The sequence below is a fragment of the Gossypium raimondii genome, chromosome 6, assembly GCF_025698545.1.
Source record: "Gossypium raimondii isolate GPD5lz chromosome 6, ASM2569854v1, whole genome shotgun sequence".
Lineage (NCBI taxonomy): Eukaryota > Viridiplantae > Streptophyta > Magnoliopsida > Malvales > Malvaceae > Gossypium > Gossypium raimondii.
In genome coordinates, this window is record NC_068570.1 from 45,218,865 (window position 1) to 45,243,350 (window position 24,486).

Consider the following 24,486-nt stretch of genomic DNA (forward strand, 5'->3'; position numbering starts at 1 on the left):
TGGTTGAAGTGGTTTAAATCGAATTATTAAATTGGTTATGGAGTTGAGTGGAAAGATTGATATTATAATGTGCTATGGAGAAATTGTAAATTATTGGAAAGTAAGAATCTTTGTGTAACTGTCGGAATGGTAAAGATTTGAATAAGGTATCGATGAACACGTGTGTAGTACTGTGTGAAGGCTACTACGTGTATCGATAAATAATGGTCACATGTGTAGTACTAAGTGAATGCTACAATGTGTACCGAGAAGCTTTGGTCACGTGTGTAGTATTGTGTGAAGGCTACTACGTGAATCGATAAATGATGGTCACGTGTGTAGTACTAAGTGAAGGCTACTACGTGAACCGTAAAACTAGATCACGTATGTAGTACTATGTGAAGGCTACTACGTGAACCGTAAAACTTTATCATGTGTGAAGTACTATGTGAAGACTACTACGTGAACCGTAAAACTTGATCACGTGTGTAGTACTATGTGAAGGCTACTATGTGTATCGAATGATAAAAGTAATATAGGTAGTACTGTGTGAAAAACCCCAAATATTTGTTGTTATACCGACATGTTCAATGTGATATGAGTATGTGATTGGAACGTGATAAGTTGCGAAAGAGTGACTGAAGTGATGAAATCTGGTATTGTTTTATGTGAATGAGGGATGTTGGAATAGAATAGATTTGGACAGTGACAGTGATGCTAGTTTGAAAAATCACCAAAAATTATAGAAATTGATTTAGTGGTTTAATAAGACATGATATTAAAGCTCAATGAGTTTACTTTCACATAAAACAGAAAGAATGGCCAAAAAAGTTATATATTTTGAGATATTGGAATTTCAGTGAGACAAGGTTTGAATTATTTCGAAATCCTCTGTTCTGACTTTGGAAAATCACTAAATATTGTACAAAAATAATTATGTTTTGAAATTTACATTATTAAATTTCTTATTGAGTCTATTTTCAAAAGAAATAAGTGGGAACATCATTTGAATTCTGTAGTAAGAAATATCTGATTTTTAGTGAAGAGAGGTCAGAAGTGTCAAGCAGTGAAACAGGGGAATTTTTAGAGAATAAAATGTACTAATTGACTAAACCAAAAATTCTTAAAATTTTATGTTAAAAAGGTATATGAGTCTAGTTTTAGGTAAAATTTATGGATCTTAATTTGAAGCTCTGTAGCTCCGGATAAAAATGATTTAGTGACTCTGACACAAATAGACAGCTTTGAATTTAAATATAAGTGAATAGTGAAATTATTTATAATGCTATTTGAGCATGTTATATACATAAAGGATGTGGGATGGAGAGGAGGAGGAGGAGGACAATAAAATGTATGAATGAATTGTGTATAAAAGGTCATATGCCCGATTATAATCGGTAAATGTTAAATTGAATGGTAAATACATATTGGTACTGAAGGAACTATTGCGGTATTGAAAAACAATTGATCAAATGTTTAAGAAATTTAGTCATGATATATATATATATGTGATAATAATGATATATGGATGATTATATCATTGAGTTGCATTGATTAATTACATTTATGTGAATGAAAATGTCAAGAACATTTGTCTTTGATATGTGATGATCATGTAATGCCATGAAAATTTATTTGTTTGTGTGGTTTAAAATGTATACATAATTTTTTATATAACCTATTTTGTAATCTATTTGACAAATGATAAAATTAATTCAGTTACTATGTGAGGTGAATTATGATTTGTGAAGCATATCTATATTCGGCAATAATGGATAAAATATATTTATGTCATGGGTGAATGGTTAAATACTTGAGTTAGTAAAAAATGTATATGTTCTGGTAATACCTCGTACTCTATTCCGGCATCGAATACGGGTAAAGGGGTGTTACATGCATTGCTCAGTGCTTAGTGGACTATTCTCGTTAGTGCAAAATGCAAATAGTCATTGGCTTCATTGTATTATCAAGGTTAATTTGCTTGAAACTCTTTTGCAGACCAAATATAGGTGGGGGCGAATATAACCTTAAAGATAGTGGCTTGATACACGCCTTGGAGCCTTGTCCTATTTCTTCATTTTCTATTCGAGTTCCATTTGTGTATTTGAGATTTTCCTCACCGGAGATTTGTACTAACAAATAGTTGAATTTTATTTGGTGAATGGATGATGATTACTTGCATTGTATATTCTCTCCTTGTTCATTGGCTTGCTTTTGTTATAATTGTAGTTGGTTGATTATTGATGAAAATTTCAAACTTGGCATTAAGTGTAACATCCCAAAAGCCCCTTTTAAGTCGAGAATAATGCTAATACGAGACCATACATGTTAGAATTTTGGAAATAAATAAAATAGGAATTATCAATGTTAAATAAGAAGGTAGTTGGATACAGAAAGGAATTAAAAAGACTCGTGTATTGAAATAAATAAATTTGAGGTATTGACTAAATTGTAAAAAAGTGAAAAGTGTTGGGGAAAAAGTGAGAAAATTAAAAGTATAAAGGATTAAATTTGTAATGACCCAAAATTTAGTGATGTGGAAAATGTGGTTTTGAAACTCCATTTTATAAACCGAGCCCATAAATATAAAATAAAAATATTTATGGAGTTATTGTGAAAATATATTGAAGTTCGGTTAAATAAATTAACAAAAATATGGTTAATTAAGGCTTAAGGATTAAATTGTAAAGGTCCAATCGCTATTGAATTTTAATCAACAAAATGCTTGAAAACCTAGATAGCAATTACCCAAGGACCAAAATGATTATTTAACCATTTTATATCATGAGTGAGTGGATGATGATGTAAAATGGTAATATAAAAAGCAAGTTCTTAAGGTTTTAAAGCCATAAGGCAACATCAGAAACAGATGCATACCCAGAGTCGCTAAGATTTCCTCCCATTAACTGTGATGATCCGACCCGTCGAGCAATATACAGAAATCAAAATTAGGTGTGAATAGATAAAATTGAAAATGACGATGAGATTGAATCTTAAAAGAAACATAAAGACTTTAATTTCAGAGTGATGTAAGAAAAAGTAAACAACGTAACGTAATCTTGTGGTGTATTAAAAATGGTTGAAAATTATTAGCGTTTAAAACACCACAGTTCAATGGTCGTCAGCTTCCAACATGATCATTGGTCAATCTTCCTCTGAACATGATCAGTATGAAACTAACATAGAGTCAATTTTAAAGGCTAATGACAGTACCTCTTTCTGTTCTCCGGACAAAAATGATCCCTGTACGAACAAACATATTTTCCTGACCGTACGTGTTGCTTTCAAGATGAACTTTTGGCTTTTTTTTTATTAAAATTAACCTAAAAAAATTAATTAATTATATAAATGACTTTTTTTATTAAACAAATAAATGACCTAAAATCTACTATAAAAGTTGGTGGAGCTATAAAAAAATTAAATTTTTGGCGGAGTCATGTAGAATAGGTCATCTGTATAAATATCAGAAAAATATTATAATTTCTAAAAAAATGGAGGGACTTTAAAATTTTTTCCATTTCCTGGTAGAGCCAAATAAATTGGCCTCCAATTTCCAATGTGATTTTTTAAGCTTTCTAAAATTTTAAATATATTAAAAAATGTTAAGTATAATTAATTTTAAAATTTTAAATATACTTAATATATATTTTAATAGGTAAAGATAAAAAGATTTTTTAATATATTTAAAATTTTAAAAACTTAAAAAATTAAATATATTAAAAAATGTTAAGTATAACTAATTTTAAAATTTTAATATATTCAATATAGTTTTTAAAATATATTTTAAAATTTTAATATATTTAATATATTTTAATAGGTAAAGAGAAAAAGATTTTTAATATATTTAAAATTTTAAAATTTAAAATTTTTAAATTTTAAATATGTTAAAGAAAATGTTGAGTATAACCAATTTTAAAATTTTAATATACTTAATATATTAAAATATATTAACATTTTGAACCTATTAAAAAATTTTAAGTATTATCCAATATTAAAATTTTAATATATTTTTAATAGGTAAAGACAAAAAAATGTTTTCTTAATATATTTAAAATAAAAAAAGGGAGTTGGGCAACTTTGGAAACTGAGTCACGCTAATTTATATATATTTAAAATTTTAAAAGGAAAAAGGGATGGCAACTTTGGAAACTGGTGGAGTCAATTTATTTGTCTCCATAAAAAAAGGAAAATTTTTTAAAGGCCCTCCATTTGTTTAGAAATTATAGTATTTTTCTGGTATTTATACAGGTGGCGCCATTCTACACGGCTTCATCAAAAAATTGATTTTTTATCTTGGTTGTTGACGTGGCATGTTGGTGTTGCCAAACTCTTTGGCTCCACCAACTTTCACAGTAAATTTTAGGTCATTTACGTGTTTAATTAAAAAATGAGTCATTTATATAATTAATTAAAATTTTTGGGTTAGTTTTATAAAAAATCCTGGACTTTTTGATGGGTCCGCTTCCAAGTTAAAAAGGTCGCAGTTAAACCATTCACATTTCTTGCTTTGTTTAAATTAGCCAATCAATGAGTTTTGAGTGTCAAAAACTGAAAATTGACTACAAATATAATATATTTATACAGGAACGGAACAACGTACTGATCTTTGTCTTGCATGCGGTTTGAAAATATTAAGTAACCTACCGTGTCAAAACGGCACACGTCCATGAATTCCCATGAAAAATCACTAGAAAAATGCAAAGTTTAAGTTAGAATCAGACAAGGTATTTCAAAACCGTGGTTAATTAGGTCAGGCTACGCGATAAGTCTGTGATGAAAGGTCAAGAATAATATTAATGGTGGCTACTTTCCTTGCAAGCAGTTTAACCGTTGACTAGTATAACCATCTGCAATTTAGTCGCAAGTTTACCCCGATCCATTACATAAAGTCAAACCAAAGGACTAGTTGTTTAAGAAAAAGGAACTGTACATAATCCCAGAAAAGTTTTCTGTTTGTTTTGCAGGAAAGTTTAACAGGAAGAGATGTTGATCAAGACCCTGATTCTGCTATCATATTTACTAGCCTTGAGTTGGATTGGAACACATAAAGTTGAGGCTGCCACGCTGCCCGAAGATGAGGGTATGTTCTTCTTGTTGTTATGCTTTTTGGGATTTCTTTTTGATGGAGTTGTGTTATTATATAGTGACAGTGCTGAATCAAATAGCCAGAACAATGGGAGCTATAAACTGGAATTTTGATGGAAATGTTTGCCAAGAGAATGACACAGCCACTGTAGATATAGGGTTTGTCCCTGAGAGAAATGTTACTTGCCACTGCGAGAATGATACCTGCCATGTCACACATTTGTAGGTTTTCCAAATTCTTTGGTTTTTAAAACGAGATCCGGACTCAAAGGTGAGTGTGTTTGTGTGTACATGATTTCAGGATATTTAAGCGTCAGAACCTTCCTGGTAAACTTCCATCAGAGCTAGTAAATCTTCCTAACCTCAAAGAGATGTAAGCAACACAAACTCTTTTTTAATCTCTGACATGGTGTCACCTGCATAGATATAAATTTAGGTTGTATTGCAACAATCTTAATATTGCCTGCAGTGATTTTGCTTATAACTACCTCAATGGTTCCATACCAACTGAATGGGGTTCAATGCAGTTGGAGAAAATGTGAGTTAAACTCAGTTGCCTTCTAATTCACCATAATTGGTTGTTATGGAGCTAACTATATAATCTTCATGCAGCTCTGTCTTCGGAAACCGATTATTCGGATCAATTCCAAGCTCTCTGGGGAACATTAGCACCCTTAAGTACTTGTAAGCTTTTAAGTCGTCTAATTTTGAAAATGGAATCCATTTAGAGCCATTTGAATGAAAATTAACCTTAGCTTATGAATCTTACAGGGACCTTGAAGTAAACAATTTTTCAGGACAAGTCCCACCGGAGCTCAGGCAGTTGGTGAACTTGGAAACTTTGTAAGACATTGAAGACTTTGTATTTGAACGATACAGCATTGCTTTTTTTTTCAGTCTTGAATATGTCTCTTAGTAGTCTTTGAACGATGTAATGCATTTGTGTTTTTTCAGAAGATTGTCATCTAACAGATTGAGTGGAAATTTGCCATCAGAACTTGCGGATCTGAGGAACTTGAGGGACTTGTAAGCTTTTTATTCTAAGTTGAATTAAAACACAACAAAACGAAATGGGAAGATGTTCTTTTAATCAACTTGTTAACATTAATTTTGTGAAATGCACAGTCGGATAAATGACAACAACTTCAATGACAGTATACCAGATTTCTTTCAGAACTGGAATAACCTTACAAGGCTGTAAGATATCCACAACTTTCAAGAGGTTTCTAAAGTGATTTCGAGTATCAAATTCTTATTTATTTTTCACTTGTTTGGGACAACCAGGGAAATTCAAGGTAGTGGACTTGAAGGACCTATTCCATCATCCATTTCTGCTTTGGAAAACTTGACAATTTTGTAAGTAAAAGATTCTCAATATTACATCAATTTACTAAACTTTGTTGGTGCTAAATGTTTTCTTCTCAATATTATACTTATTTACAGGATAATAAGTGATATAAATGGAGCAAACCAGCCATTTCCTGATGTGAGAAAGATGACACGCATCAAGCGAATGTAACGTTCAATGCTGATCTTCTAATAGGTTTTTTAAAAAAGGCATATGATTAAATAACTTCCAGATCATCATATTTGAAATGGCCAAAATCTTGGATGTAGAATTTTAAAGAAATGCAGCATTTCTGGGGAGATCCCTGAATATGTTTGGAAAATGACTGCACTGCGTGTTCTGTGAGTATTCTTAATGTAGTAAAAAGTTTTGGATTTTTACGAGTATTGGGGTAATATAATGATTTTTTTTTCCCTATGATTGTGGACAGGGATCTCAGTTTTAACAGTATAAATGGAGAACTTGAAGGTGTCATACCCCCTGGAGAATTAAAATTCCTGTAAGTTTCATTTACTTCCCAAGAACTCATCTAATATCTTGTCAAGTTTATGATTTCTAAAGCTTGAAATATTGACTTGACATGATGAATCAGCTTTCTAACCGGAAACAATCTCACTGGAAATATACCACAGTCAATCTTGAAGACAGGAACAACTGTGTATGCATCTATTTTCTACTGGAATATTTGTTCGTTACTTGAAACTGCACGAAGAAGATGATTCCAATTTCATATTTGCTGACAGGGATCTTTCTTACAATAGTTTCGCATGGCAAAGCCCTCAACAGCCTGCTTGTCAGCCACTGTTGGTTTTTTTCCTTTTAATTGCAGAGAAATGTTTACTTCCTCTTTGCTTTTCTAATGCAGAAATACTGAATTTTACTGTGTTTTTTGTTTTTAAATAGGAGTAATGTCAATCTGTTCCACAGTTCCTCATCAAGTAATCTGTAAGTTGCCTTTCTTACTGCATCAATGAACATGAACATGTTGAAATCAATATAACATGAATTATTATCATGTCAAAATTTATATCTATATATAACTCCTTAAGCATGAACACAACACGAATATATGGATAGCACAGTGTAGGCATAGTCCATCCTTAGTTCTTGATTAAATGGTTCAAAAGTTTAAGCTAAGTTGCTCTTAACATTAAGTAATTTTCCCCGAACTCTAAACCCTTTTGGAGCTAATCCATCATCCACTTTATATCTTCATAACAGGGAAGAAGTTTTTCAATGCGAGAATGATTTCAAATGTGAGGAATGTAAGTATGCAGAAAATGTTTCTTTCAGTAATAATTTTATTCACTCATTTTCCACTAGCATCTTCAATTGCAATCAGGGATTACATCTAACAAGACAGCGAGATCAATTTAAATCCCTGTTTGTAACAGCATCTTTGGTAGCATCTGCCATGCTCCTCTCTGTGTAGTTTAGTGCTTAATTGTCTCCCATTTCAGATTCACACTCTTTGTACGTAAACTGTGGTGGCGATGATGTGTCAATAAATGGCAAAACTTATATAGGAGATAGAACGTTTGGATCTGGTGGTGCTGCAACATTATATCGGAATGGTGATAACTGGGGATTTAGTAACACCGGAGATTTTAGAGACGATGATGATGAAGCGAACTCACAATTACGCTTTACTAAAGCTGTCCAGTCAACAAACCTCTCTGAATTATACACTACAGCACGACTGTCTCCGTTATCGCTTACTTATTATCACTATTGTTTGGAGAATGGGAACTATAATGTGACACTACATTTTGCTGAGATTCAATTCTCAAACAATGAAACCTATGCAAGCCTAGGAAGGCGATTATTTGATATCTATATTCAGGTAAAATGATCAAAACTGAGATGCATACTTGTATTAATAGCTTTTCAACAATAATGTATGCCTGGATTGTTTTTAATGTGGCACTGGCACTGGCAGGATGAGGTTAAAGAGCAAGATTTCGATATAGAAGCTGAATCTAAAGCAGCTCTTGTCCCATTTGCAAAATCATATAATGTTAGTGTAACAAATGGTAGACTAGAGATCCGTTTCTACTGGGCTGGCAAAGGAACTCAAGCAATCCCTGACAGAGGAACCCATGGCCCGCTCATTTCAGCAATCTCCTTGGAAAATCCAGCTTTCGATCAGTCGAAGAACAATGTTGTGCCAATCGTTGTCGGTATCGTAGGAGCTTTTCTCGTGGTCTTTGCATCGGGTATCCTTTTGTGGAGATACCATTTCAAAGCCAAGAACCAGCGAGAAAAAGGTTTGCATTGTTTCAGCTTTTGCCATTTTAAGACGAACAACTTATGTAGTTTGGTGCATAAGTCCTGTCTTCATTTACAGATCCTGAAGGACTAGATGTTCAAATCATTTCTTTCACTTTAAAGCAAATTAAGGTTGCCACCAATAACTTTGATTTTGCAAACAAGATTGGAGAAGGTGGATTTGGACCTGTTTACAAGGTATAGAAACCAGATATAACATTGTATTTCAGTTTTAGGGTTTAGGCTCAGAAGATCTGATTTTCATTGCTGGGTTGCAGGGTCAGCTTGCTGATGGAACAGTAATTGCAGTGAAACAGCTATCTTCAAAATCAACTCAGGGAAATCGCGAATTCATGAACGAGATCGGTATGGTATCGTGTTCACAACATCCGAATCTTGTCAAGCTTTATGGATGCTGCATTGAAGGGAATCAATTGTTGCTTGTATATGAGTACCTGGAAAATAATTGCCTTTCTCGGGCTTTGTTCGGTAAGTTCATCAATCATTTACCTGGATCGGAAAACAAAAACCTTAGCAAGTGGACAACTGTCTGTCTAATATGTTCTGGGATTTTTGTTTAGGCCCTGAAAATAGTAAAATCAACCTGGACTGGCCAACCAGGCACAAGATCTGTACTGGGATAGCTAAAGGTCTAGCATTTCTCCATGAAGAGTCTAGACTCAAAATTGTTCATAGAGACATCAAAGGCACCAATGTTCTTCTTGATAGAGACCTCAATCCTAAAATATCCGACTTCGGATTGGCGAAGCTTCACGAGGAAGAAAAAACCCACATCAGCACACGAGTTGCCGGAACAATGTAAGCCTTTTTGAAATCTTGGTTCTAGTTGACGAATCTGTTCTGAACATGGAGTTTATTAACATGTGATGTAATTTCAATGCAGAGGATATATTGCACCAGAGTATGCACTGTGGGGGTATTTGACATACAAGGCAGATGTTTACAGTTTCGGAATTCTTGCATTGGAAATTGCCAGTGGGAAGCACAATATGAGTTATGGACCAGAGAATAAATATACTTGCCTTCTTGATTGGGTAATCATTACTATATATATACACGCACACATAACATTGAGTGTTTTAGATTTATTTTTTTGGAAAGACTCGGCAAACAACTTAGTTATTGTTTTGTAATGTATGTTATAGGCCAGTAATTTACAGCAAAAAGGGAAGCTATTAGAGTTGGTGGATGAAGAGCTGGGAGGTGAATATAACAAGGTAGAAGCAGAAGGGATGATTAAAATAGGACTTTTATGTACAAATGGATCGCCTTCGTTAAGACCAACTATGTCGGAAGTAGTAAGCATGCTAGAAGGAAGGAGTGGCATCCCGGAAATGGTCCCTGATCCTGGTAGTTACAATCAAGATTTGAGGTTTAAAGCCATCAGAGACCATCATAAGTCTATGAACAATAATAATAGTAAGTGGAGCAGCAGCTCAGCATCTGGTAATGAGATTGAGGAGTCCTACTTAAGGTTCAAAGCAATGGAAACCCAGACATCAATGTCAGCTGCATCGTGGACCGCCTCTTCCACAATGTCTGAATGGCAGCATTCATAGTTGGATTTATTAATCTTCTTGAATCTGTTTGAGTACAGCCTATACTTGTGACTCATGATTGTGAGGTTCCATTGAAACATGGTGTGAGGTAAGGTGGGATGTTTTTATTTATTTATTTTGTACAAGTTGAAGAACCTCACAAGATGGTAGTTGATTAGGGTCATCAAACTCATATGTAATGTGCCTGAAATTGATGGTCTCTCACGGAAACCACTGGCCCACCATGGAACACAAACCAGAAGCGAAAGCAATTTGTTACTGAGAGAGGAGACTTTTATGAGATCAAATGATATCAGCTTAGTACATTTAGGATAAAATTTAGGTTAGGGTTTTATTATTTAGTGACTATTCTGTTTTCCTTTTACCTATGTTTGGGTAAAAAATTATTGAAGTAAGAAAAAAAATGATGTAACAATATTTTGTCTGAATATTAATGATTTTATGTAAAAAGTTAATGAGATAAAATTGTAATTTCGTATCTTAAAAAATATTACTTTCTGTTCTCTAGCATTAAGGCAAATAAAAGAAATTGGGTAATTAAAGGAAAAGGAAAAGAAATTCAGCCCTTTTTTCCCTTTATTTAAATAAAACAAACTAATCAAATAAGGAAAATTTTCCAAATGAGGGAAAGAGTGTTACTTTATTTTACTTTTCATACCTTTCTCTTATTTTGGTGTAATCCAAGCATAGGGTTAATTCATTTTCGAATTTAATCCATTTAAATGATGACCTTCAACATTAATTTAATCATAGGATTACCTTAAATCAATTGAATGTGAATTGATTAGCCAACTCTTTTATATATTTAAAATATTATATATTTTCATAAATATATTTAAAATAAATAAAATAATATATATTAAGTTTATAATTGATTCCCGCTCATCCTTAAAAAATAATAAAAATATTAAGAAAAGAAAAGAAAAAAAAAACACTATAATCTAATCCTTAATTTTAAAAAAGATTCAAATCAAGGTGTTTTCAGATTACAAAATTTCAAAGACCGGTGTGAATTACATTACATGCATATATGGTGGGGTGATGGATCAACCTATGGATAGGAAAATCGAAGCATATGGTAAAACAATCGTGCAAATTTGTGGTGGTAAAAAAGGAAAAAGGACAAATGATAAATATGGAATTTGGGTTTGGGAAAACAAGAAGCAGCCCACCTATTTTGAATGTAATACAAAGTCAACTGCCTTTCACTGTTTAGTCTGTGGGATCAACAGTTACTGAATCTAAATATTATGTGCCACTCCCGACCCACTTTCAATATCAATTCTTATTTGTCTCACTTCATTCAAGATGGAGTCTGAGTAACAGCCAATTACTATTACTATTAATGTTACATAAAAAAATTTATATCATTAATCATTAAATTATAAGTAATTTTTTATTTTAATCATTTGTTAAAATTATAATTTGTTTATTAAATTATTCAAAATTTTTTATTTAAATCACTGAAATGTTAAAATCGATGTTATATAACTTTCTCTGTTTCAACCGCCCGTACCAATTAAAAGCTTACTTTTCTCTTTTCTTCTTTAGTTTAGTTTTTTTTCATGAAACAACTTTAGATATCATGAATATACGAACTAAAATTGAATTAGATTTCGTCGAATTGTCATTTGAAACTCATTGGCGAAACTTTAAGAAAAAAACTTAATAACTCAGTGACTTAAATACTTTTTTTTAAAAAATTTTTTAATAACTTAAATAAAAACTTTCAAATAAATTCAATGATCAAATTGTAAATTTTTTAATTAAGCAATCAAAACAAAAACTTAGTACTTAAAAAAAAAAGGTTTGGTAACAATCATCCTTGCCTAACTTTAGACCATATGATTCAAAGTATTAGCCTATTTTTCGACTTCTCTTCTGTTTAATTAATGGAGACAATATACATACATAAATTAGTCCAAAGAAAAGGAAGCTTAGCAACCCCAAAAGGTCGTTTCGTGCTAAAACTCATTCATGGCTGCTTCTTTTAACTTAAACAGCAAATCTTTCTTATGGAAATATAAAAAACGTGAACTTACTGCAGCAAATAAAATAGAATAAATATCAATTAAAAACGATTAAGACATTCCTACCCTGTTAAAAAGATCCCAAAATTTCCGGAAAAAATATTCCTTTTTCATGTAATTAACAGTTCAGTATATACCAAATGTATTTTTTACTTTCCCAGTATCTACTTTCTGTAATATACATCCCAGTATCTCGATTTCTGGGGTTTTTTGGATTTGTCAAGTCTCCAACTTTACTTGCACTATTATAATTACAAACACTAGCTTCTTAATCTACATTTTCAAGGGGGTCGAACTCTAATAGAGCTGCTTTTCATAGTTTCTTTGAAAGTAACGGTCATCATGGTTACCAAGAAGCTTTTTGTCTTCTGGATCATTGCAATGGGTTGTTTCAGCTTGCTTAGATATTCTGAGTCGAAGGTGCCCGAAGAAGAAGGTGAGTCAGAGTTCAAGATCTGATTTTTAGTAGTGTAGTTTTTATTTGGTTGATGAGATAGTGTGGGAATATGTTTTTTTTTTGGGGGTTCGCTGGTTAAAATGAAAGGGAAGTGGAAATGGATTTAAGTTTTTACTTGGTTTAATTTTTGTTGGATGTTCCTCAAATTAAAACCCATTGCAGGAACTTATCTCTAAGCTGGAATCTTATAGGATCTTGCTGCTTTAAATTCCTTGGGTTCATTACAAAGTATATGATTATGGTGAAAGTAGTTGGTATTAACTACTGTTTTTTCGCTTAGGTACCCTTCTTTCATGCTCATAATGACACTAAAACTTCCATTTTCTTCAAAAGCTTATCAGTAAGTGATACTTGTGCCTGAGGTATTGAATTGTCTATAGTCCACAAGGAATCAAAGTCATAAATATTGAGTCAATGATGAATAGGCTTTTGGTTTTGACCGCTGAGTGTGAACTAATGTTATGGGTGATTGAAATGTTTTGGTTTAAGCAGTTAATCCTAATATTTTCCTTCCCTTCTTATCCAGTTTATAGGTTTACAAATTAAAATGCTGATCCAATTAAGATGCTTTTGTTCATTTTTACATTCATATATATTGCTGCGATGCTTATGGAACTATGAATGTCTTCTAGTTGATGCTTTGGAAGAGATTACTACTGCAATGGGCTCCACATACTGGAAATTTATTGGTGATTCCTGTGAAATTGAAATGGTTGGGGTAACGCTAGTGCCGCCAAAAAATTCCGAGCATGAGATCTCTTGCGAATGTGAGGCGGATGGCACTGTTTGTCATGTCGTAAGGATGTATTATTCCTTCATCTTGTTACTAGCTAATTTACATTTAATTCTTTGATCTGATTAGGTGAATTATTCCATGAGTCCAGTATGTTTATGCATGGCAATTTCTAACTAAAGTGAATCTGAGGGGGTTGTCAATGACAACATTTGAGGGCAGTTTTGGCTGTTGTAATCGAAGTAGCTTATATTTGCATGGATTCTCCTTTTGAGGCATGGTTTTGATATTCACATCTGCAGACAACCTTAAAATCAATGACTGCAGTAAAGCTATTTGAGTATCTATTTCAGTAATTTATGTAGTTTATGGTTTCTTTAGTGAAGCTTTTAGGGCCATCAGTATCTGTTTCTTTTTGTCGTTGTTGTACTAATACATCTTGGCTTATGTATTTTAGAGCGATCAAAGGTTATAACCTTCCTGGAATACTCCCCCCTCAACTGGTTAAGCTTCCTTACCTTCGGGAAATGTAAGAGCTCTTGAAATGATTAACTATGATGTTTATATTGTACATACTGATTATATAATCTACAGCAATAGTAGATAACTGTCCTAAGTAATCTTACTTTTTTATCAGTGACTTTGCTTACAACTACCTAAATGGTACCATTCCAATTGAATGGGCTTCAATGAAGTTGACTTCTATGTAAGTTTTTGAAACTTTTAACATAGTTTTTTGTTCATATGGTATATTAACCTGAAGTTTTTGTGCAGCTCTCTTCTAGTAAATCGCTTGTCAGGGGAAATTCCGAAGTACCTGGGAAATATTACCACTCTCACATATCTGTATGTTCAGAACTTGAGTTATTTGTATATTTTAGTTAATATTTTGAGGATGTTATGAAGATTGTAGTCCTAGAAAGAAGGTACAATGCAAAATCAAAATAGCAAACTCTGCATTTTTTATATGTATAGCTATATATCCTACAAAATTATAGCTTTTTTCATCTTTCTTTTTCACTCAGTAGGAAATTTATGAAGGATGTTTGATCCTTTCTTAATCAGGAGTCTTGAAGCAAACCAATTTTCGGGTCCTGTACCACCTGAACTTGGGAATTTAGTGAACTTGACTACATTGTAAGGGAAAACCCAGTATTTCAGGATGCTCTTGTACAATCAGTTAATTACTTTACTTGCCCGTCATCAACATTAAATGATTTGTTTTCATCTTTTTTACGTTTATGTTAATTTCAGGATGCTCTCCTCCAATCAATTAACTGGAAATTTGCCAGTGACGTTTAGTCTACTAAAAAATCTAACTGATCTGTAAGTTTCTTCAAATTTGCCTGTACTTTAAACCATGTACCTCGATATGTTCATAGGACCAACAGCATTTTGTTGTCTATTGCAGTAGGATAAATGATAACAATTTCAATGGAACAATACCTGGTTTCATACTAAACTGGGAACAACTCAGCAGACTGTAAGCTTGTTAGTTAAAATAAAATTCAGATTTTTAATATATGTACATATGCATATATCCGTTTTCTTACATTTTTACTTGTTTATTTGGAATTATTGCAGAGAAATGCATGCAAGCGGGCTCACGGGACCAATACCTGTGAGCCTATCTCCTTTGAGAAATTTACTTGTGCTGTGAGTATAATGCGTCCTTTACTTGCAGTCATTGACTTAATATTGCACAACTAGCTTTTTTTTTCACTGATGGGATTGCAAATGTTGTACTTATCTTTTGCGCAGGAGGATTAGTGATATAAGTGGGCCAAGTCAGGATTTTCCTGTGCTCAGAGACATGAAAGGCCTAGTAACATTGTATGTTTAGTGCTCACATTATCAATTATTTTGAAGGTGCCATCTGTATATGATCCATTTTGACTGAACCTAAGCCTGTTATATTTTTGCAGGGTTTTGAGGAGTTGCAACATTTCTGGAGAGATCCCTGATTACATTTGGGCAATGAAGAATCTGGAAATGTTGTAAGTAAAACAACTGCAAGGTTCTAGGGCATGAAGTGTCCTTGCCTTCCTCTATTTGCATTCACTTCCTTTTTAAGAAACTAAAGTTGTAATTGTTCTTTGATTCTGGTAGACAAGTCCGTCATTCTCTTTCTAAGAAACTAAAACTATAGCCTCAGTAACATTTGGTTGACAACCATAGTTAAATTGTTCTCTACCATCATGCTGTAAAGTGGCCATTGTTCAAACTTTGGCTGCAGAGAAGTTATTCATTCTACACTTGAAGGACTGCAAATCTTCTGCTGAAAACGTCACGGTCTTTATGCTTAGAAATTTGTAGAGCATCAGGTTTATAAATAAGAATATATCACTAGGCCAAAGGGTGCTTAGTATTTAATTAACACTTAGATGATGAATTTGGGATGTCAGTTATAATGGTCTAAGATAGCTTAAAAGCCCAAGATATCAGGCAGTTCTAGAATTGGTGGCATGTCAACAATAACATGTCTGGTTTCTGTGTTTCTTGGTTTTAGAACTAGTTTGCTTTTATTTTTAACTGAGGAAAATAGATCTAGACATGTATATGAAAGTGAAGTTCATGCCTTAGTCCTATTACTTTCTTTGGACGTAATATTCTGGAGTAGAGTTCTTTATTATTTATTTGGTTAACGTCTACCTCAAGATCCTTCTTGAATAGATATTCTATCGCCAAGTTATTGCCTGCAATGAACTTATATCCTTTTGATTCAAAAAGCAAGTTTGTAACTGATTCATTGAGACTCCTAGTTTGCAAAATCATGTTTGAAATTTTGGGCACTAAAATTATCTCACCATTGCAACAGGGATCTCAGTTTCAACAAGTTAGTTGGGAAAATTCCAACCAGGATAAGTTCAGATCGTCTAAGATTTGTGTAAGTATAAATTTGAAATTGTGGCTGCATTTTACTAACTTTTGGACTTCATTGCAGAAAAAGGATTGTTTTAAGATTCTGAATAAGCATTTTTAACTTCTTTATCGTAGAAGGTAGAAAATATAGGTGTATGCAAAAAGATAGGATAAGAGCAATCATAACTGAGATCTAGTGTTAAATTTGTCCAGTTTCGAGTCACTTAAAAACTGACATTGATATGGGAAATTAAAATTTTATTTTGAAGTTGATTCTTTTCTCTTATCATGATTGATAGGAAATACTGACCATCTGGTGTGGTTTTTTATTAGCTTTTTAAGTGGCAATATGCTAAGCGGAGATGTTCCAGATTCTATACTGAAGCAAGGAAGTAGCATGTATGTTTCTGCCTGTGATACTTATCACATTTCCATTTATTCCGTTGTCTGAGGGCACTGCTCGTAAAAACCCAAAAGGGAAAAAAGAAGAGCAAAAAGAAGAATCTCTGAATAATCAAATGGTGTTATTTAAGTTCATTCTGATCTTTTCTTTGGAAATTTATACTGATTCTCCATGCTTGGATGCAGCGATCTTTCATACAATAACTTTGAATGGCAAGGCCCTGAAAAACCTGTTTGTCAGGAGAACATGTTAGACTACTTTTGTTTTAGTCTTTCCTTTATACTTTCATCTTTGATATGATGTAGAACTAACAAGTATCTCGTCTTTTGTCCTTAGGAATCTGAACTTAAATTTGTTTTGTAGTTCTTCATCAAGGAACAACTTGTAAGAGTTTTCTTTCCCTTTCTTCCCCCTTTCTTATTTTTCCCTTAAAATGTTTGGTGGCTTCATAAGGAAGATCTTTTGTTTGTACTGTTCAAAGATTTCGCTAATTATTTTCAGTTCTCAAATTCTTTAACAGGAGGGGAGCTCTTCCATGCAAGAAGGATTTCACGTGTCCTCAATGTAAGTTGTCTCCTTCAGGAGTAGGAATAAGTGAACTGCCAGTAATTTAGTCCGCTCAACCCTTTACTTTATTGGATTGACCACGTGTATTTTAGCTTTTTACCCAGGTTTCTTTCATATGAAGTGAATCAGTGTTGTGATGATTAGTGTCATCTCTCTCTTAGCGTTTCTTATCTCATTTTAAAAAGACAGCAAGATGTACAAAAACTAGTTTATAACTTATATGCACCCTATTAACTTTTATTGATAAAGAAGTAAATTTTGTCACATAATTGTATGAGTTGGAAAATTGGATAAAGGATACGAAAAATAGTTATTTGTTTTGAGGTCACAGAGTTTCTAAGTTAAGGTTTTTGAAAAGTCATCAGTAAACTTTTTCGTAGAATTTCTTTATACTTTATCTGGACATACTATTAATAGAGAAAGTGTCATACATTGTTGGTTTAGCAAAGAACTAATTGAAGCATAGAACAACAATGTATGACACTTTGCTAAACCAACAATCTATGCTTCAATTAGTTCTTTGCTAAACCAACAATGTATGACACTTTTGAGTTCTGGTTGCTCAACATATATTTCTTCGCTCAATACTCCGTTCAGGAGTGCCGACTTCACATCTAATTGAAACGCCCTCCAACCTTGTTGAGCTGACATAGCCAAAAGCATCCTAATTGTGTCCATTCTTGCCTCAGGAGCAAAAGTTTCAGAAAAATCAACTCCCCAAACCTGTGCATATCCTTTCACCACCAATTTGGCCTTATACTTGTTCATTGAGCCATCAGGGTTAAGTTTGGTTCTGAAAACTCGCTTAACTCCAATCACCTTTTTGTTTGCAGGCCTCTCAACTAGTTCTCATGTTTGGTTTTTCTCTATCATACCCAACTCTTCCTCATTGCCTCCATCCACTCCTTATCATCTTTGGCTTCCTCATACCCTGCAGGTTCAAAAATAGTTACACTGCACCTTTGATAAACTTCGCTCAATGATCTTGTACCTATAATTGGTGTATCATCCACCAGTTCATTAGGATTAAGAGAGAACTCTTGTTTTTGTTCTTCTGCATCACTTGTCCAATCCCACTGCTCATCTTCTAGGAACTGAACATCTCTACTCACAATCATCTTCCTTGTTTGAGGTTGATAGATTCTATAGACTTTTGACACCAAACTATAACCAACAAATATTCCATGCTCAGTTTTTTCTCCCAACTTGTCCCTTTTTAACTTGTGGAACATGATAGAAACATAAACAACCAAATACCTTCAAATTCTTCAGAGTTGGCTTCATTTCAAACCAAGCTAGGGTGTTTTTTTCTCCAATACCCTTGTAGACAATCTATTTAGCAAAAATACAACTGTGTTAGTTGCCTCCGCCCAAAACTCCTTAGGTAGGGACTTCTCATGCAGCATGCACCTAGTCATTTCCATAATGGTCCTGTTTTTCCTTTCACTAACTCTGTTATGTTGTGGAGAGTAGGGAGCAGTGAGTTGATGCTCTATCCCAGCCTCCTCACAGAAAGTATTGAACCTTTGTGAGGTATATTTTTCCCATTATCAGATCTGACAACCTGAATCTTACAACCACTTTGATTCTCAACCCATCTTTTATACTTAAAAAACACATCAGCAACATCAGATTTTTGCTTCATAAAATAAATCCAGCACATTCTGGTAAAAGCATCAATAAATATAATGAAATATCTGCTACCATTCAATGAAGGAGTTGCTTGTGGACCGCACAAATCAGTGTGAATCAATTGCAACTTCTCTTTGGCTCTTCAAGTTAAGTTTTTGAAAGGCAACCTTGTTTGTTTGCCAGTCAAGCAAGCTTTGCATCTCAAATTTAACTCCTCCAAAATTGGTAGCCCAATTGCCATTTCATTTTTCTTCATGAACTGCAAACCTTTGTGATGAAAGTGCCCTAACCTCTTATGCCACGATTCAAAGTCACTGACTTGACACTTGGATGCCACTTGCTCCTCCTCGAGTGGATTCAATGAGAAACTCTTCTTTTGCATCTTGATCCTGAACAATACATTGCCACAAGAGTCAAGGATTAGACGCATTCCTTCTTCAAACATTACCTTGAATCCCTTTTCTACCAATTGCCCTACACTTAACAAGTTTTGATCAATCTCAAGCACGAACAAAACATCTGATCAACTTAGTTTCAACACAGTTCTCTATTGCTACTATGCCTTTTCCTTTCACTTCTAGGTATTCTCCATTTCCTATCCTTACTCTTGGCTTCAATGACCTGTCAAGAGCTTTAAACAACTTCTCATCACAAGTTATGTGATTGGTGCAACCACTATCAACTAACCAATTTTCACATGGAGTACTTGATGAGAAGCGAGTGACAACAAATAGTTGTTCCTCTTCTTCTTTAACTGCAACATGTGCTCCACTTTGTTGCTGATTTTTTGATTCCTTGCAAAACCTTTCAATGTGCTCCATTGAGTTACACCTTTTGCACTTCACATCTGGCCTTCTCCAACACCTGAAATGAGGATGATTCTGTTTTCCACAAAACTTACATGAAGAATACTTGTGAGAGTTTCCAGTACCATTACCTTTTGGAGTAGTTTCTGAACCACTACCACCACCACTCTTCTTCCCATTCCACTTTTGGTCCTTTCTTCTTTCACTTTGCTGCATCTTAGCCTTCAAAGCTCTTTCTATACTTCCTTCCTGCCTCATTAGTCTCCTTTGCTCTTGTGCCTGTAAAGCATTGATCAACTCCATTACTCTCAACTAAGTCAAGTTTTTAGTGTTATCAAAAGAGGCTATAGTTGCTTCATATTTCTCAGGCACAGAGACAAGTATTTTCTACACCAGTCTAGAATCAATCAGAGAGATCAATCCCAAGAACTCTTACCTTGTTGGCAATATCTATCAGCTTGTCCGAGTATTCTTTGATTGACTTAGACTCCTTCATTTGTAGCCTCTTGAATTCTCTGATCAAGTTCAACACCTTCATGCTCTTGATCCTCTCATCTCCTTGATACTCAGCCTTGAGGTAGTTCCATATCTCCTTTGCTGATCCAAAAGCCATAATTCTATTGAATATGACTGTTGAAATCGAAACATAAAGACAAGACTTTGCCTTAGCCTTCCTGGTGGTTCTCTCCTTGTGCATTTTGATCTGGTTCATAGTTGGATTGTTGGGAAGTGGAGTCACCTCATCGTCTTCCTCGACAGCTTCCCAATAATCACAACCCTCTATGTATGCTTGCATTCTCACGGCCCATGCTTGATAATTCTCTCCATCAAACATAGGTGGGGTTAAGATGGATAGGTTACTCGATCTCGATTTCATTTTCCTCAAAAACCTCACAGGTGTATCTCTCAAATTTTCTCTCAGAACTCTCACAAAACTTTTCTCATAGGTCCCTCAAGAAAAATAGCTCTCGATACCACTGTTGGTTTAGCAAAGAACTAATTGAAGCATAGAACAAAATATGAATGAAGGGATGATTTAATTGATTAGCAAAACAGCCCTTGTATACAAGTCCTAAGTAACAACCTCAATAAAAAATAAATTCAAATTGCTACTCCTACTAACAAGCTAACAACTCCTACTCCTACTAACAAGCTAACAAATCTTCCTAGCACTTGGTCTTTTTTTAAAAAAAAAAAATAGTTGCAGCCTTGAAACACTAATATACATGAAGAACACAGTAAAATAAACTAATAGATAATTGATTAGTCCAAGTTGATATTCACCAAGGAGCAATGTATTTATAGAACAATCAGATTAAAGATTCACAATGGTGCTGAGTTTGGTACAAAATTTCATGAAACAGTACCATAGCTGTACAAGAATGGCTTTATGTTGTATTCCTTAAATATATTACTTAGCTTATTTCTTTCTTTAATACTGATTATTTGATTTGTAGCAGATTCAAATTGTTTACATGTTAATTGTGGTGGAAAGGGCACAAGGATCAAGGAACATAAAACAAACATATTATATGAAGGAGATGGTGATGTTGAAGGTGGTGCAGCAAAATATTATATTAAAGAAGATACTTATTGGGGATTTAGTAGCACTGGAGACTTCATGGATGACAATGATTTCCAAAATACACGTTACACCGTATCAAAGCCATTGTCAAACATCTCAGAACTGTACACAACAGCTCGCAGAGCTCCAATATCTCTCACTTATTTCCATTATTGCTTAGAGAATGGAAATTACACCATAACTTTCAATTTTGCCGAGTTACAGTTTACTCCAGATGAAGCATATAACAGCCTTGGTAGGCGCATATTTGACATTTATGTTCAGGTGATCAGTTAAACATGCTTTTGAAGACTTTTTTTTTTTTTTTCCCTTTTTTGGAGTAAATTGTGGGTACATTAACCTCAACCGTCACAGGAAAAATTAGTGTGGAAAGACTTCAATATTGAATCAGAGGCAAAGGGTTCACTAAAGCCTTTAGTTAAACAAATTTCAAATGTAAGTGTGACAACTAATTTCTTGGCGATTCGATTCTTCTGGGATGGCAAAGGAACAACAAGGATTCCTCAAAGAAGTGCCTATGGGCCACTTGTATCAGCTATTTCTGTAATATCTGGTATACCTGCTTGCATAGTCTTTCCTCGCCCCTGCATTTTTTAATTTGAGTCCCCATTCCCTGAAAAACATATAAACGAACACAAACTTTCTTTAAAAGATTTCTGCTAGCCTTTTTTTCGTTCTGCCTTATTAATTAACATTGCCGTGTTGGGCAGATTCTAAACCTTGCTCAAAAAGAAAAAACAATGGATCTTCATATGCCATTGTTGTTGGGGTTCTAGGATCATGCCTTGTCCTCTTCACACTGGGAATTCTTTGGTGGAAAGGCCATTTGCTTGTGAAATATTGGCGGAAAGAAGGTACATCCTCTAATTCTGTTGGTGATGTGTTACTTAGAAATTAATTCTTTGCATTTACAGACTTTCTACATTTCTACTGGTGGAACTCTCTTGTATACTTCCCAGTTAAGTGGAGTTATTCCACCTTTTCCCCCGTTTCCTTTTAAATAAATCAATTGCAGGAACAGTGAGCGAAATAGCAAGGTCCTTCATCCGTTTGATTTAGTGTAGCTTTTTCGTCAATGATGCAATTAAATTACCTGTCATGAAAATGATAGAATTAGATAGTAAGCAACTGAAAGTCGAAAGGAAGTTCTTTTTTTAGTCAATACTCGTGTAGATAATAAGGAGCGCTTTTTTGGACAGATACCAAAGAAGACTCGTCATCGGGGAATTTCACTTTGAAACAGATTAAAGTTGCCACTGATGACTTTGATCCTGCAAACAAGATTGGAGAAGGAGGTTTTGGTCCCGTGTACAAGGTGCCTAGCCAAATGCTATATGACGGTCCTGTTATTACTAATATTTACTTTATTCTAATAAAGTTCGGGATTCAGGGTCAGTTATCTGATGGAACCAGGATTGCAGTAAAGCAGCTCTCCTCTAAATCACGGCAAGGAAATCGTGAATTTCTGAATGAGATTGGGATGATATCGTGTTTACAACACCCAAATCTTGTCAAGCTTCATGGATTTTGTGTTGAAGGGGATCAATTGCTACTGGTGTATGAGTACATGGAAAACAATAGCCTTGCCCGTGCTTTGTTTGGTGAGTCCTGCATCATGCTCTCATCCTTTTTTTCACTCTTTGTAACGATTAAAGAATTAAGACATTATTAACTAATGTCGTGTTTCACATGGATAAAATTTAATACAAGTTATACTTTCTTGGCATGATATGTAGGTTCAGAAAATAATCAGCTTGAACTAGACTGGCCTACGAGGCTTCGGATCTGTATTGGTATAGCTAAAGGTCTGGCTTTTCTGCATGAAGAATCAAGACTCAAGATTGTTCACAGAGACATTAAAGCTACTAATGTGCTTCTCGATAGTGACTTAAACCCTAAAATATCAGACTTTGGATTGGCTAGGCTTGATGAAGAGGAGAAGACCCACATCACCACCCGAGTTGCTGGAACCATGTGAGTTCCCTAATGTTTAGTAGTCACCAAACTTCCTCCTCTTTATGACTACTAAGTGACTTGCGTAAAGACCGTGCTTTGCATAAAACATCAGTATTTTATTGTGCAGAGGATATATGGCACCAGAATATGCATTATGGGGCCACCTGACACACAAAGCAGATGTATATAGTTTCGGAGTTCTAACAACGGAACTCGTTAGTGGGAAGAACACCAATAACTTCATGCCAAGCAAAAAGTTTGTTTGTCTCTTGGACTGGGTACTTGCCTTCTTTCTTCTTTTGATGGACCACTTTGTGTACTAGTTTGCAGATTTCTTCTATACTGGAATGTAACACCAAATATCTGTATATTATTCTGTATTGCAGGCATGCCATTTGCTACAATCGGGGAACTTTATAGCACTTCTTGATGAGAGGTTAAGGTCCGAAGTCAAAAAAGAAGAAGTGCAACTCATGGTTAAAGTAGCTCTGTTGTGCACAAATGCATCTGCATCACTTAGGCCTACAATGTCCGAGGTGGTAAACATGCTTGAAGGGCGAACGAGTGTTCCTGACCCAATACCAGAACCAAGCAGCTTTACTGAAGATTTAAGGTTCAAGGCCATGAGAGATCTGCAGCAACAGAAGGAAGATCACAGTAGAAGCCAGACCCAAAATTCAACCAGTGTTCATTCCTTCTACTCTTCATCTACATCTAATAGCTCCAATGAAATCAAACCAGATTCAGGATTTTGTCAATAGTAGTGAGCACCCCTTTGCAGTTGCATGCTAGTTGAACGACTTTTCTCTCCAAGAGCTACCTACCTTGATCAACAGGTCTGTTGCCTGCAAGAATCCGGCAGCCCTTAGAATGTAAATAGTCCCATTCATTCTTTCTCTGGTTGTGACAGTTTCAGTATCACCTTATGAATTTGATTGATTTAATATAATTTTATGAATTCAATTGAAAATTTTGATGCATGCTGCTCTTCTAGTTTTAATCTCCCCCTCCCCCCGCCCAATTATAGAACATCAACATTGTAGTTGGCCATCCTGGTAACTAGTCATTAGAAGTGTAAACAATCATGCTGAGTCAAAAGAAGAAATTTCAAGGAAATTCATTGCTGCATATCCATTTTTCACTTGCTGCACAATTCCATTGATTTGACATTTGAAGTTTGAATTTTCATGAGCCC

General features: G+C 34.3%; 2 protein-coding genes across 8 annotated transcripts; both read left to right on the forward strand.

The window, feature by feature from the left end:
* Nucleotides 1–4,650: 4,650 nt before the first annotated feature.
* On the forward strand, nucleotides 4,651–10,735 carry LOC105774600 (probable LRR receptor-like serine/threonine-protein kinase RFK1). Of its 2 annotated transcripts, none has more exons than XM_052632375.1 (23): nucleotides 4,651–5,059; nucleotides 5,145–5,286; nucleotides 5,366–5,437; nucleotides 5,534–5,602; nucleotides 5,677–5,748; nucleotides 5,836–5,907; nucleotides 6,019–6,090; nucleotides 6,190–6,261; nucleotides 6,349–6,420; nucleotides 6,508–6,579; nucleotides 6,682–6,753; nucleotides 6,843–6,911; nucleotides 7,005–7,070; nucleotides 7,156–7,215; nucleotides 7,316–7,357; nucleotides 7,634–7,677; nucleotides 7,873–8,255; nucleotides 8,352–8,679; nucleotides 8,760–8,878; nucleotides 8,959–9,169; nucleotides 9,262–9,499; nucleotides 9,585–9,735; nucleotides 9,847–10,735. In XM_052632375.1, the coding sequence occupies exons 1-23, from the start codon at nucleotides 4,963–4,965 to the stop codon at nucleotides 10,258–10,260; spliced, it is 3,009 nt and encodes a 1,002-aa protein (XP_052488335.1). In that variant the 5' UTR covers nucleotides 4,651–4,962; the 3' UTR covers nucleotides 10,261–10,735. The 2 variants fall into 2 exon arrangements, with proteins under 2 accessions (XP_052488335.1, XP_012452599.1); XM_012597145.2 differs by having other exon boundaries at nucleotides 4,652–5,059; nucleotides 5,124–5,286; nucleotides 9,847–10,734.
* A 1,658-nt stretch (nucleotides 10,736–12,393) lies between these two features.
* Nucleotides 12,394–24,271, forward strand: LOC105773723 (probable LRR receptor-like serine/threonine-protein kinase RFK1). Of its 6 annotated transcripts, none has more exons than XM_052632378.1 (25): nucleotides 12,394–12,726; nucleotides 13,028–13,087; nucleotides 13,380–13,551; nucleotides 13,938–14,009; nucleotides 14,118–14,186; nucleotides 14,255–14,326; nucleotides 14,546–14,617; nucleotides 14,735–14,806; nucleotides 14,892–14,963; nucleotides 15,065–15,136; nucleotides 15,242–15,313; nucleotides 15,406–15,477; nucleotides 16,299–16,367; nucleotides 16,676–16,741; nucleotides 16,931–16,993; nucleotides 17,082–17,129; nucleotides 17,266–17,309; nucleotides 21,208–21,599; nucleotides 21,690–21,888; nucleotides 22,046–22,189; nucleotides 22,535–22,650; nucleotides 22,726–22,936; nucleotides 23,072–23,309; nucleotides 23,419–23,569; nucleotides 23,678–24,271. In XM_052632378.1, the coding sequence occupies exons 3-25, from the start codon at nucleotides 13,409–13,411 to the stop codon at nucleotides 24,050–24,052; spliced, it is 2,904 nt and encodes a 967-aa protein (XP_052488338.1). In that variant the 5' UTR covers nucleotides 12,394–12,726; nucleotides 13,028–13,087; nucleotides 13,380–13,408; the 3' UTR covers nucleotides 24,053–24,271. The 6 variants fall into 6 exon arrangements, with proteins under 6 accessions (XP_052488338.1, XP_052488336.1, XP_052488337.1 ...); XM_052632380.1 differs by having other exon boundaries at nucleotides 12,395–12,726; nucleotides 13,380–13,543; XM_052632376.1 differs by lacking the exon at nucleotides 13,028–13,087.
* The last annotated feature ends 215 nt before the right edge of the window (nucleotides 24,272–24,486 follow it).

Coding starts and splice junctions, on each gene's coding strand:
- LOC105774600 (XM_012597145.2), top strand. CDS start 4,963: ATGTTGATCAAGACCCTGATTCTGCTATCATATTTACTAGCCTTGAGT. Junction 5,749..5,835: donor ATTAGCACCCTTAAGTACTT/GTAAGCTTTTAA, acceptor TGAATCTTACAG/GGACCTTGAAGTAAACAATT. Junction 6,421..6,507: donor TTGGAAAACTTGACAATTTT/GTAAGTAAAAGA, acceptor ACTTATTTACAG/GATAATAAGTGATATAAATG.
- LOC105773723 (XM_052632376.1), top strand. CDS start 12,633: ATGGTTACCAAGAAGCTTTTTGTCTTCTGGATCATTGCAATGGGTTGT. Junction 16,742..16,930: donor CTGAAGCAAGGAAGTAGCAT/GTATGTTTCTGC, acceptor GCTTGGATGCAG/CGATCTTTCATACAATAACT. Junction 17,310..21,207: donor GGATTTCACGTGTCCTCAAT/GTAAGTTGTCTC, acceptor TTTGATTTGTAG/CAGATTCAAATTGTTTACAT.